Raw genomic sequence first — 12,996 nt, 5'->3', positions numbered from 1 at the left:
TATTGTTTACAGAGTTCAGTTCTGATGTTTGAAAGTGGATTTGTGAGAATGACCTACTTGTTAAAGAAGCCTTTCCTTGCAGCAAAGCAAAGTATTGCCATAATTCTATTATTATTATTTGCTTTGGTTCATTTCCAGCATTGACAATTCAATTGTCAGCAGCTGAGTCTCGTTGTAACGTTCTGGAAAAACAGCTAGAGTACATGAGAAAAATGGTTCATAATGCTGAAATGGAACGAGGAGTAATGTTACAGAGACAGGTAATGCTAATAAGATTGTCAAGCAGATCTAAACACGCAAAAGAACATTTATCCAAAATCTTAAAGCTGTTTCTACTAAATACCACTTCAAATCACATTGCATATTATTTTAAGAACTGATTATTGCTTTCATGCTAGAATCAAGAAAAGTCGACCCCAATTTTGTAATTGAGGATTCCAATTTTTATCAGCCATGGCAGTCTGCTTCAGTTTGGATAATTGTTGCATAATGTGTATAATTGTTGATTGGGTTTTCTGTTTATGCTTTGTTTCAGAAATAAAATATTTAGTATTATTAAGTGATAAGTCTTGAAACAATGTGTATATTGAAATTAATTGTACCAATTTTACAATCTAAGGCACTAGAGTTGCTCACTTTCATAGGCAATAGTTTGGAAGTATAGATCTAAGAATTTTTTAACTGTTTATGTTAAGACCTGAGGAATACCTAGACCTCTAAATACAAATCTCTGAAGTTTATAAAAATTTACATTTATGGGATATGACAGGGTGGAAGTTCTTAAATATGTAAAGTGCACTGTTCAGGTGCCATTTGGAGTAAGGCACTTGGTTCTCAACACTACAACTCAGGATATATTGGCCTTGGGGGAACTATTTCTGATTCACTAGATTTGCAGTGTTGTTATGCTTTGAAACCAGGTTGCATAAAATAGACTTGATTATTCAAATAAGACAGAGATCAAATCAAATTATTTAAAACTGTGGAAGGAACTGTTAGGATGGTGGTGAACTGATCCTCCAGGTTTGATCAAAACAAAGGAAGGCCACTTTAAAATTACAGCTGTGCAGTTTTTGGGTGATAACCTGGCTGTGGAAATTTTTGATGCTATGTTAGTTAAAATTTTTAAAGCTGATAGTTTGTTATAAGGCAATATTTGGGATTACGTCACTAAAATAGAATTGAAATGCAGGTCCTGTCAAGGGATCTGATAAAATAATCCACTTTTCTGTAGGTTCATATACATAAAACTTCATTCCTTGAAGTAGCAACTGGTGTAAATAGAATAAATCTAATAATATCTGTTGCATTCTTGTTAAAACAGGCATCTTTGGAAAAGAAGGGCCCTATGGACCAAACAGATCTACAATCAAAGCTTGAAAAACTTGACTTAATTGAACGAGAGTATCTCAAACTTACAGCAACACAGACTGCAGCAGAGGTAAATGTTTTCTCTATAATGGGCCAGCACAGTAGTTAGCACAACGCTTTACGGTCCCAGTAACCCGGGTTTACTTCCAGCCACTATCTGCAAGGAGTTTGTGCGTTCTCCGTGTGACTGTGTTAGTTCCTCTAGGTGCTCTGGTTTCCTTCCACACTCCAAAAACATACAGGTTAGTAGGTTAATTGATCACATGGGTGTAATTGGGTGGCATGGGCTTGTTGGGGCAGAAGAACCTGTTGTGTTGTATCTCTAAATAAAATACGATAAAATAAAATTTTTATTTCCTTATGGAAATAATTAAAGTGATTCTGAAAACATTCCAAGTGGCATAATCGTTTGTCATTTTAGAAGGAAGGTATAATTCTATCATGTAACATAGTGAGTAATACTTGAGTAAAACTCTGTTATCCACTCATTTGGAAGTTCTGATGGTTTGGCATCTGGTCATCAGGTGATGTTCAACATACACCCTTTCTGCTGGCTAGAGCCCCATTAGCACACTTGTATTCTACTGGCCATGACCCTGGTTCACTTGATGATTTTATCATATTATTATGTACCATTTAAAGAAAAAAAGGTGAATTAAGAGCGTCATTAATAGAAATAACTATAATAGTCCACTAATAATTGCACTACTAGAGTCCTGAGGAGACTGAACTATTGTTTTACTGTATCAAGTCATTTCAAGTTAATAGACAAGGCTTCCACACTCCTGCCCTTGCTATTAGGTAGGTAAGTGAAAATATCAGTCTTGCATGATATATGCTATCCTTGTTAAGCCTTGAATCTGCGCTTTTTAAAGAGAAATGCAAATTACCCAGATTTTGCATTTGGTGGCAAAGGAGTGTCACTTGCCATTCTTCATGCTGATAGTTTGTTAAGGATAAAAGATCAACTTTATTCACCATATACCAGGGGTTGCCAATCTTTTTATGCCATGGACCAATACCATTGAGCAAGGGGTCTGTGGATTCCAGTTTGGGACCCCTGCCATACAGTGCTTATTTGGGCAACTCTTAAAGAACAAAAAGAGCGAAAATGGCAGGGATTTGATTTGCTTCATTTATTTGTGACACTATTCCACTTAATTGGGACAGGAGACTATTGCTGAACGGTTTCTAATTTGTGTCAGTCGCGTGCACTTGTGTGGCTATTAGACACTACACTGGGCTTAGAGTGAACATTTTTTTAAATAGCATCAGTTGCGTACATTTCTGTTCAAAAAGCAGTGATTTTTGTCATTGATAATTGGCAAGCAATAAGCACTAAGACAATTCAGACTGTTTTGCTTACTGCTGCTTCAAGCTTTCAGGCTTGGAGAGCTAGAAACCATCAGGAGTGAAAAGGAAGCAATTTTATTACATCAACAACTTAGGACCTATGAAAAATTTGAAGGTATTGACAATCATCTTGAAGTTTACATTGAAAATGAAGATTTGGAGCATGTAATCGTTGATAACATTGTGTGAAGGCAGTCCAGTATCTACATCAGGTGTCTGGGCTGATTTTGATTACTGACAGTCAGTCAAAAGAACACGACAGTGTACACTGGATGAATTCTTCTGTCAATAACTATCAGGAACCATTACACAGTTTTATAGTATTGTAGAGGTATTGGCAGTGTTCAGATTTGTTCTGTATTTCATTTAAATACATAATTTGTTACTCAGTTGAACAGTAGTTTGCCTTTTTTATACCTGTTTAACTATTTCCATGAAACTTCAGTTAATTGGGTCAACATGTATCAGTCCCAATGTGGCCCAATTAAACAGAATACACTATATCAGGAATTTGTTTTGGTGTGTTGGTGCAAAATGCAGCAGAAACAACAACATTTAACAATTAAATAATTATATTAAAAATAAAGTTAGAACTTGGTACAGATATGGAATAAAACATGCATAAATACCAGCATATATTGGAAATGTAATCAGCATTATAAAAAGTGGTTTAAAATGTTTACAGTGTAGTGACTGAGGTAATAGATGGGGGGTGTGGGGTGTGACTAGAATGGTTGATCAGGTTAATTGCCTGAAAAAGACACTTATAAGATGGCATGAAGTTTTTGTTTTAATAGCCCAGTGGCGCTTTCCAGAAGGGTAATCTTTTTGGGGGGGGGGGTGGAATTTGCTGGATGTGTGTAGTGTCTGCAATGATTTTTCCTGCCTGTTTCTTTGTCCTGGATGCATGCAAGTCCTGTATTGATGGTATGACAGTTTGATGTTGTTTTCTTATATTGTGCGAGGATGCTGCACTAAACCAGAGAGTAATGGCTGATGTGAGGATGTTTTCTAATGACAGTGTAAAATTGCACCAACATGTTCTGGGCCAGATGGGATTTTACTAACTATCCTCTTTTTTTTGTTGGACATTTGATTGTATCCACTAGCTTTTTACTAGAGTTTTGTTGCATGTGTAAAGGAATACCGTGGTTGTATAAGTTATCAGGATAGAGTCCTTGGAGACTAAATTGAATCTAATTCAACATTAAATTATACTTAGAACGCCAATTAGAAATGAAGTTGGAATTCAATAAGCAGTGAGAAGCTAGTTCAGCATTAAATAAATCTCCTATATATTCCATCGAGAGACTACATATGACTAAAGGTTCACAGTGTTAAAAGTGTAAAATCTGTGCTTACAGGTAGTTTTCTGAGCCATTGTAACAGAAATCCTTTCTTCTGATATGTTTCTAGAATGTACATGTACAATAACATTGATAATCCATTAATTTTTGCTATCTGGCTTGCCAGGAGATGTTTGCCATGCTTCCTCTTGTCTGACCAAGGCCCTGATTCCTAAAATTACTTTCAACTCATCAGGTTGTTTAAATTTTATTATACAACTGTAACATCTTGGAGAAGCTTTATCTAAAGTGTATTGTAATATTAATAGAAATGCCATGGGTTAGTTCAAAAAATCTGCCATTCAGAGCAGCACCAAAGTCTGCAGGAGTAGAAGATCAAATGACCCATAGTAAAACTATGAATAAAAATTTGCCTTTCCATGGTCATGATAATTTGACAGCTAATTTGTTCTTCTATCCAGAAAAAAATCTGTGAATTGGAACAAAAGTTGCAAGAGGAAGAACATCACCGAAAACTAATACAGGATAAAGCTGCACAGGTTTGTGCAAGTGTTTAATACACTCCTTTTAAGCAAATCAGAGCCATTATTCAACCATCAGCATTTCATAATTTTATACAACTAAAATATTGTTTCTGACCTTATTGAAAATTGTTGGGGAAATATTTATAACTGCTTTGCTTTGTATAGCTCAAGTAGATATAGTTATAACATTTCACACTTGTACTACTAAGATGTACTCAAAATGATAATGACTGCATTTCATTGGTTTCCATGAGGCACCTGCTAAAGATGTTATGGATATGTTGCAAGGTTAATATAGAGAGATGAAAGACTAATTAATGGAGCTGCAGATTTGAAGATTTTTTATAATTCAGTTAAATTATAGGATACTATGTAAAGTTGATTGTCTACATTATACTTGGTACCAATATAATTATATTTAAAAGTTTTTCTTTGTATCTAGTTGCAGACTGGCCTGGAAAGAAACAGAATTTTGTTACAAGCAGTGTCACCAGTAGAACCATCAACACAACCAAGGGCAAAGAAAGTAAAGAACAAGAAACAGCATCTAGTGAAGGTAAATTTAATTGTTGCTAACAGTTATCAATATTTGGGTTGAAAGCATTTAAAATGCTCTAAAACAGGTTTGTGGTTTAATGCGAAGATTGCTAGATGTGATCGTTTCTTGGCTGTGTTAACGAAGCTGCAGTGGGCCGAATGGCCTCATTTGCTTCTAGGTGTTATGGTCTATTTAATGAACCTGAGTATCAAATGTTCTTAAGTTACTAATGCCTGGGCTTTAGGTCCCTCTGACTTGGGGGAGAGTGCTAACAATTAACCCATATGCTAGTGGTGTTTAAATAAGATGATTATGATTTTTAAGTTTTCATAGTCGTGCTTGACGGTTATGAGGATAACCAATGTGCAGAATTCAATATGACTGTCTAATATGGTTTTCTTTGCTGTCTTTTAGAAGCCTTGTACAATCCATTCTCATGCGCAACCCCATTACCGCTTTAATCTGGGTGATATTCCATTTGTTGCAGGAAAAGTGAGTACTAGTAATTGCACTAGTTTTGCATGTTCAAGTTTTTTATTATTGTGTTCCATTGTTCTCTGTCATAATATTGTTTCTATTGATTTTACCCAACTTCTTCATTGATTGTTTCCATTGTTGGTGTTGGCTAGTTATCTAGGATTTCTCATGTAACCCAAATATTCCTACTGTTTATTCTTGCAAGTGCTTATTTAAGGAGATAACTGAGCAGATAAGGCCATAAGATAGAGGAGCAAAAGTAGGCCATTCGGCTCATCAAGTCTACTCTGCCATTCAATCATGGGCTGATCCAATTCTTCCAGTCATCCCCATTCCCCTGCCTTCTCCCCATACTCTGGCTAATCAAGAACCTATCTATCTCTGCCTTAAATGCACCCAATGACTTGGCCTCCACAGCCGTTTGTGGCAATAAATTCCACTGATTTACCATCCTCTGACTAAAATAATTTCTCCGCATCTCTGTTCTAAATGAACATCCTTTAATCCTGAAGTTGTGCCCTTTTGTCCTGGACAGATATTTGGGATTCTGAAACCTAGGCTGGAATGCAGACTCTGCAACAGTTAAGTCCTGACTGAGGGTGCCTTTAACTGCATTAGAATTCAGTGGTATGGTGTAGACTTGTGCAGATTTCCCAAGTAACCAGGTTAGACTAAGTTGGCCTAACTGATGAGGAGAGGCTGCTGAAAGAATGGCAAGTAGGCCTTTTGAGTCAAAACTTTTAATTTTTATTTTAGTGTTTCTAAATAATTCACAGATCCTCTTGGTTGTCAGAGATATTCTGTTTCAGTTCAGCTGGTGAGCCTAAGGAGGGGTCTGCAGCCAGCAACTGGAGATAGGAGACCATCACTCACTTCATCCCCTGACCTGTTTTGTACTCATCTAAACCTCTGAACAGCATCTCAGTGGGAATCTTGCCAAGATGATGCTGGAAGAAATTTGAAAAGGCTCTGCTCTTTTATGCACTGAAGTCTCTATAATAAAACTTGAATGAATAATCTTCAGACTTCTGAAAAATATAGTTCCCCACCAGAGAAGCCTGGCATTATAAACATTATAAATTGTGTGAAACTGAAGAAACTTGGATTTGCAGATTCAATCAAGTGTTAAGATTTATTTTTTGAATATATTCTAACTTTACCCCATGCTCTTTAAATTCTTCGATTCCCTGTACCCATTGAAGGACTACCACTGTTTATCAGTTCATTTTGGTTGAAGATTAACTCATGTAGACTTACTCTTCCTGCTTTGAAAACCCAACAATACCCAATGTCAATTTGTCTTATTATTTAGAACAAACATCTCTTTGAATGCATGTATCTAGTAAATGGCACACTAGCACTGGAAATTTTGACAATGAAGACCATATTCACTAATTGAATCAATGTCTATGGCAAGCAAACTTCCTACTTCCGCCTTTGATTTTGCTCTTAATTGCATATGACTCCAATTTCATGCTGTGTTATATGAGGGAAGCCTTAAGTGCTAAATTTGCATGCACATTAGAGACACAGACTATATAGTTAGTTTTATTCAGTTACTTACAAAGGTAACCAAACCGAAAGCTTTTACTTATTGTACTTGTACATTTCATTGAGATACAGGGTGACATGTCTCACCTAAACTTGTGGCTGGCCTTTGATTTTTTTTTAAAGATGCAGCATGGTAACTGGCCGAATGGCCCACTGCCCAATTACACTCATGAGGCCAAACCTATTAACTCCTTGGAATGTGGGAGGAAACCAGAGCACCTGGAGGCAATGTATTCAATCATGGGCAAAATGTACCAACTCCTTGTAGACATTGGGAGAGTTGAACCCAGGTTGCTATTGCTGTAATAGTGTTACACTATCTGCTGTGCTACCATGCCATCCTTCTCTGTCAGACTTGGGATTCCTCCTTGTAAGTATTTGTTTAAAGGTCCCTCTGAGATCCCAGGCCTTCCTGCTGTTCCAGGGTTCTATAAGGAATTAAAAATGGTGTTTCTAAAACTTATCTCCCTATTTATGTTCTGCTGCATTCAGATAATACCACTTCAACAGTCCAGCCCAGATCCGACCCATTTTAATCATCTTCAACCTGATGCAGCTGGAATATTGGTTGCTGCAGTATCCATCTGTATTTTCCTCTTTATTAACTGTGCTGTATCTTAGGGACAGCAATTTCCCTTCATAGGTCACAGAAGGAACTTGCTCTCCACAAGTCTGACAACTGCATAACATGTGAGTGCGTCATGGTTTGTCTTAACCTAAGCCTCTAGTTATGTCTTATTACTAAAGTAAAATACAACTCTGCTGCTGCTGTTGAGGCCTTGGATGCCACTGGAGATAATGTAGTGTTTCTTATCTTATTGTAACCAGATGGCTTCTATCTCATTACAACCAGACAACTGTTTCCAGTTTATTCGGCCTCTGAGACTTTGATCTTGTAAGCTAACTTACCATTTCATGGCTATTGCTTAAAGATAGTGAGACAATACTACAAGGCAATATTGCCTTTTATGCCCTGTTTATGTTATGACTTATCAGTCCTGGAGATTCACTTCAGTTAAGTTGTTGTCAAGCTCCTAGCTTATATTTTCTTCATATTTTCAGAGAACTTTACTGACCATTAGCCATCCTTGCAATGTGCAAACCTCCAAATGTTGGTTCAAACTGAAAACACAGCCATTCTTCTATTCTGGTATGGTTTCTCTACCCTTTAAGTACCTCCCTCACAAGTTAAATTGGCAATTAAAAGAATGCAGGAAATCATTCCTTACCAGCATATGAGTTGGTAAGTCTTTAAATTTAGATAAAATGGATACAATTATTAACTGAAATTCTTATCCTCAATGTACCAATGTACCTTTTAACCAATTAAATATTTGAAATAAAAATTCACTGTTGCTTGGGTCTCACAAACAGCAACTATATATACACAGTATATAATGATTTTAACTGAGAACTCATCTGTTTGAAATAGTGTTGTTTAGCCTTTTATGCTCACCTAAGAAGGTATAGAAGCTCAATATAACTTCATCTAAAAGTACTCCAACAGCACAGCCTTTTCTTGGTACTGCGTGGAAATACTGTTTTAGTTAAATAAAAACAGAAAATGCTGGAAATACTCAGAATTTCAGCAACTGCATTTTTTTGCTTCTTAATTTGGATTGTTGTGTTCCAGACTTTCAGATTGGATTGAGTCCACAATTTAAAGTTATATCAGGTCAGCCGGATTAGATGAGGTCCATTGGAAATGGTAGAACTGTGGCTGGTTTTGTAATTTGTTGTAGAGATATCTGATGAATTTGAGCCTTACCTTGGACAAAAAAATAAAATTGGTTTGTAAACACATTCATTCCACATAGTAACTGTATATTACTTTATATTAGAAGTTTTTTGCTTATTCCAAAAATACTTATCGATAAGAGCTCAAATATGTTTAGCTTTTTAATATTTAAAATTAAATGTATTTTAAGGCATGGTGTGCTTGGATGTGTACCTGTTACTAACTAATGTCAAGAACAAACATCAATTTAAAATCATTTGCTTCCAAGTTTTTTAAAAACTTTTTTTTAAGCGTACTGTTGTTTTTGTCTTTTAGTCAACTGGTCCAAGTCATTCAGTCAGTGCTAATGTTCAGCATGTGTTGCATCTGTTGAAGCAACATAACAAAATCTTGTGCAATGACCGAGTGGTCAGTGAGCAGCCAATGGTCAAAAAAAAAGTCTGTAGAACGGCTAATTCAATGACTGAAAGTTCCTCTGGATCTACTGTATCTTCCAATTCCCATGAGGTACTATCTGAACTATTGCTGACATTACAAGATGAATTTGGACAAATGAGTTTGTAAGTATTCTCTTCATCTGCCTTGTATTTAGCATGTTAATTCATCATTGTTAGAATTTATAGCTTAACAGCTTTTAAATTTTCACCTGTATAATATTGCTGCACTCAAAACGTGATAACTCAAAGTTCATTACAATGTGGGTGTGGACTCAGCAATGTGTTCAGAGGTACACTTGTGAAAATGTTGACTTGTCTTCTAGATGAAATAGTTGGGATAGGATAAAGGTCATATTCCATCCAGATGAATTAATCTCAAGAAGCTGTCATGAACTTGTTTGTCAGTTACAGAAAAGATTTGTATTCCATGCTCCAGATTTCAAGGAAGAAATCTGAGGAAAGGGAATTAAAATTCATTCTACTCGCTTCATTCAATAATTCCAATATGTGCTTCAGTAAGTGATAAAATACAGAAAATATTACATTAAAATAAAAGGAAAGTGGAAACAAGTAGATAGGGAAGATGTTGAAAGGCAACAGAATAAAGGAAACATTTTTTTGATTGTAAGACCCTGCTGGACATTAAGAACTTAAAGTCTACTCCATCGGCAAGTTGCTGATTGGTGGAGAACTAGAGGAGCTGCTCTTTGTGCAGATCGTGCAGTGGTGTTGGAGTGGGTGCGCGAAGTAGGTGTGCAGTCTAACAGTGAGTGATTGTCTTAGTTGCTTTTCTTGTGATCGTGAGACCCTGTTGGACATTGTTAACGTGGAATGCTGCAAGTCTAATTCACTGGTTTATTGGCGAACGGCGGGGGAGCTGCATGGCTTCATCTTAGTGCCTCAAGCTACGGTGTCATGTATCTGCAGCTGCTCAGGAGAGAGGTATCGGAGTCGGTATGCTCCACGGGAGTGGTGGAGGCAGTGTGGCGTGGCGTATGTACTGGAGTTGGTGCTCTAGTGTTTGCTCGGCAGAAAACAAGATGTATTGTGTTTGACTGCAGACCGCTGCCACATTCAGGGGCTTGGGCTATATTTTTTTGTGTGACTGTCTTATATGCTCTGTATGGTTGAATGACAAACTTGAACTTGAAATAGGAATGTTGCAAAAGGGAATATGGGGTAAAAATTAAAGATACTGTCAAGGGTTTGAGCTGCAGCAGGGAGAATAATGCAAAACTATTCCAAGTAGGGCTACAGAACAGGCGGAGGAAGACACTGAGTTTGTCCTTTGTGGTTATATTTTACTAATGGAATGGGAGAACAAGATTCTAGATAATCTGAAAATAGATGAGGTAGTTTATGAATTTAGCATACTGTCCTTGGTAATATCACACCAAAGATGCTCACATTTCAGTACTGCCCTCGTGGTAGTAAAGCTGAAATGTATATTATTCCTCCTCTTTTTTTTGTTCTGCCTTAGGTACCACATACCTGGCTCTCATATGAAGTCTATTGTTTCTCTGACATTAAAAATAATAGGCAATAAAAGTTATAACTCAAATGCTAAGTTGGAGGGATACTCTTTTTAGAATCAGACAGAGAATTGAGGATCTGGTTATTTTTTCTCTCTCTGCATAACTACTTACTCGCCCTTCAACTATCTGATCTGTATTTTTCCACTATTAGTGTTGTGTTTTTAGCTGTTGAGGTACTAAGTTGTGGGCTTGGTAAACTTTTCTGCTGTTCTGTATCTCCTTTAGGGCACTCTTTAAAATCTATTTCTGACAGCTTATTTTATTATCTCTTGTTGAAGGGGCTTGGTATGCAATTTTTGTCTTGATTATGATTTTAGAAAGTATATTTTAATGTTTGCCATGTCAGATTAAATGATAATTTTCGAAAGCAAGTGTAGGATGGCCTATAATAAATAATGTTACTGAGATTCATTGCTGATTAGATTTTAAATTTCCTTTGTATTTTTGCAAAAAAGAACTTCACAAAGCCACACTGATCCCCTTTGCAGTGTATAGCTGATTGCAACAACCTCTTCTGACAGCCAAGCTTCATTTGGTTTCATACCATTGCCTTTGGCCTTTCCTGTTTAGGTGTCACATTTCTCCCTGCCAGGATGCCAGGAGGTAGCTGTGGGAGAGGTTTTACTATTAGCAATTAATTCCAGCCTAGCACATTAGAGGGTGGCATAGCAGAAATGCAGAGGAAGTGAGATGTGATAGCAAGTTAATCAGCTTGTGTTTTTTGGTGGTGTGGTGATGATTTTGCTCATCTTGTGTCTTTTAAACACAATTGGCTTCGTGGGAAGCAAACCAAATGGAAAATATATGGCCACGTGTATATTAGCATCCTCTCCTGATTGTCTAACTTTACAAGCCATTCCCTATTTTGTTTCCCTGTGTCCTTCTGTTTACTTACTGCCCATTATACTGCTGGCATTTAGGGCAGCAATGAAGGTCCTCCGTTTCTGTCTGTCCTTGGCCACTCAGATGTAGAAGGATTCTTCATTGCTATTCCGTAACAGTTTTATTTGAACAGCCAGGGTTGTTAGCCCTGAGCTGAACCTCCTAAGCTGGAGGACTGATGGACCACTCTTCACCTGTGGGTGACCCGACCAAGAACCACAGCATAAAACCCGGACTTCATCCAACATAGCTCTCCAGGTCACTTGACACAGAAGCCTCCAAACCACAATGAGTTTGTGGTCCTACTGTTTGTCTCATGTTTATATTACTGAACTTGAGCAAGAAAATCAATGAATCCTCTTCGTTAAAATATAATCTATAGTTTCCTTGCAGCTAATGTGTGCAATTTTTTTTAAATCAAGTGAACATCAGGAATTAGTTAAACAGATACATGAAGCAAAAACAAATGCAATGAGAGACGACTTGGAGCGAGAGTTAGAAACATTGGTGAAAAGAATGGAAGCAAAAGGAGATCAGATTGCTAAAGTCCGCAAGCATCAAGCATCGGTAAGACTAAAGGGACTTTTTTTTAAAGCATTTTTGAAATAATTTAATTCTTTTAACCCCGAAAATTCAAGCCAATGAAGTATCACCAAGCTTCTGAATTTGGTGATACCTCATTGGCTTGAATTTTGAGCTCCTTTAATTGTAAGTAATTTAGGATGCTCTCAATAGCTGCTGTCAAGAGGCACTGACATTTAGCTATAAATGTTCCCCTTTAACTTCTGTTTGATAGTTATGGATGATAAGAACAATGAAGACTCCCTCCATGAATGATTGAGTACAATACTTGATGGTATCCTGTCTTGAAACTGAGTAGTGATTACCAGGTTGAGGTATGGGAAATTTTGATTCAAAGGAACCATGTTTTGAACATAACATAACATAAAATAGTACAGCTCATTACAGGCCCTTCGGCCCACAATGTTGTGCCGACCCTCAAACCCTGCCTCCCATATAACCCCCCACCTTAAATTCCTCCTGTCTAGTAGTCCCTTAAACTTCACTAGTGTATCTGCCTCCACCACTGACTCAGGCAGTGCATTCCACGCACCAACCACTCTCTGAGTGAAAAACCTTCCTCTAATATCCCCCTTGAACTTCCCTCCCCTTACCTTAAAGCCATGTCCTCTTGTACTGAGCAGTGATGCCCTCGGGAGGAGGCGCTGGCTGTCCACTCTGTCTATTCCTCTTAATATCTTCTACACCTCTATCATGTCTCC

General features: G+C 37.2%; 1 protein-coding gene across 3 annotated transcripts in view; it reads left to right on the top strand.

Annotated features, from left to right (window-relative positions):
* The window catches only part of LOC140726649 (centrosomal protein of 57 kDa-like), a 39,547-nt gene that overhangs the window by 19,095 nt on the left and 7,456 nt on the right, over nucleotides 1–12,996 (top strand). For all 3 annotated transcript variants that reach the window (XM_073043307.1, XM_073043306.1, XM_073043308.1), the window contains exons 4-10: nucleotides 139–260; nucleotides 1,325–1,441; nucleotides 4,493–4,570; nucleotides 4,998–5,111; nucleotides 5,508–5,585; nucleotides 9,175–9,419; nucleotides 12,136–12,280. In XM_073043307.1, the coding sequence (XP_072899408.1) occupies nucleotides 139–260; nucleotides 1,325–1,441; nucleotides 4,493–4,570; nucleotides 4,998–5,111; nucleotides 5,508–5,585; nucleotides 9,175–9,419; nucleotides 12,136–12,280 (899 nt within the window). The remainder of the gene's footprint in view (nucleotides 1–138; nucleotides 261–1,324; nucleotides 1,442–4,492; nucleotides 4,571–4,997; nucleotides 5,112–5,507; nucleotides 5,586–9,174; nucleotides 9,420–12,135; nucleotides 12,281–12,996) is intronic.

The sequence above is a fragment of the Hemitrygon akajei genome, chromosome 4 (genome assembly GCF_048418815.1).
Source record: "Hemitrygon akajei chromosome 4, sHemAka1.3, whole genome shotgun sequence".
Lineage (NCBI taxonomy): Eukaryota > Metazoa > Chordata > Chondrichthyes > Myliobatiformes > Dasyatidae > Hemitrygon > Hemitrygon akajei.
This window is presented reverse-complemented; position numbering and strand designations above follow the sequence as displayed.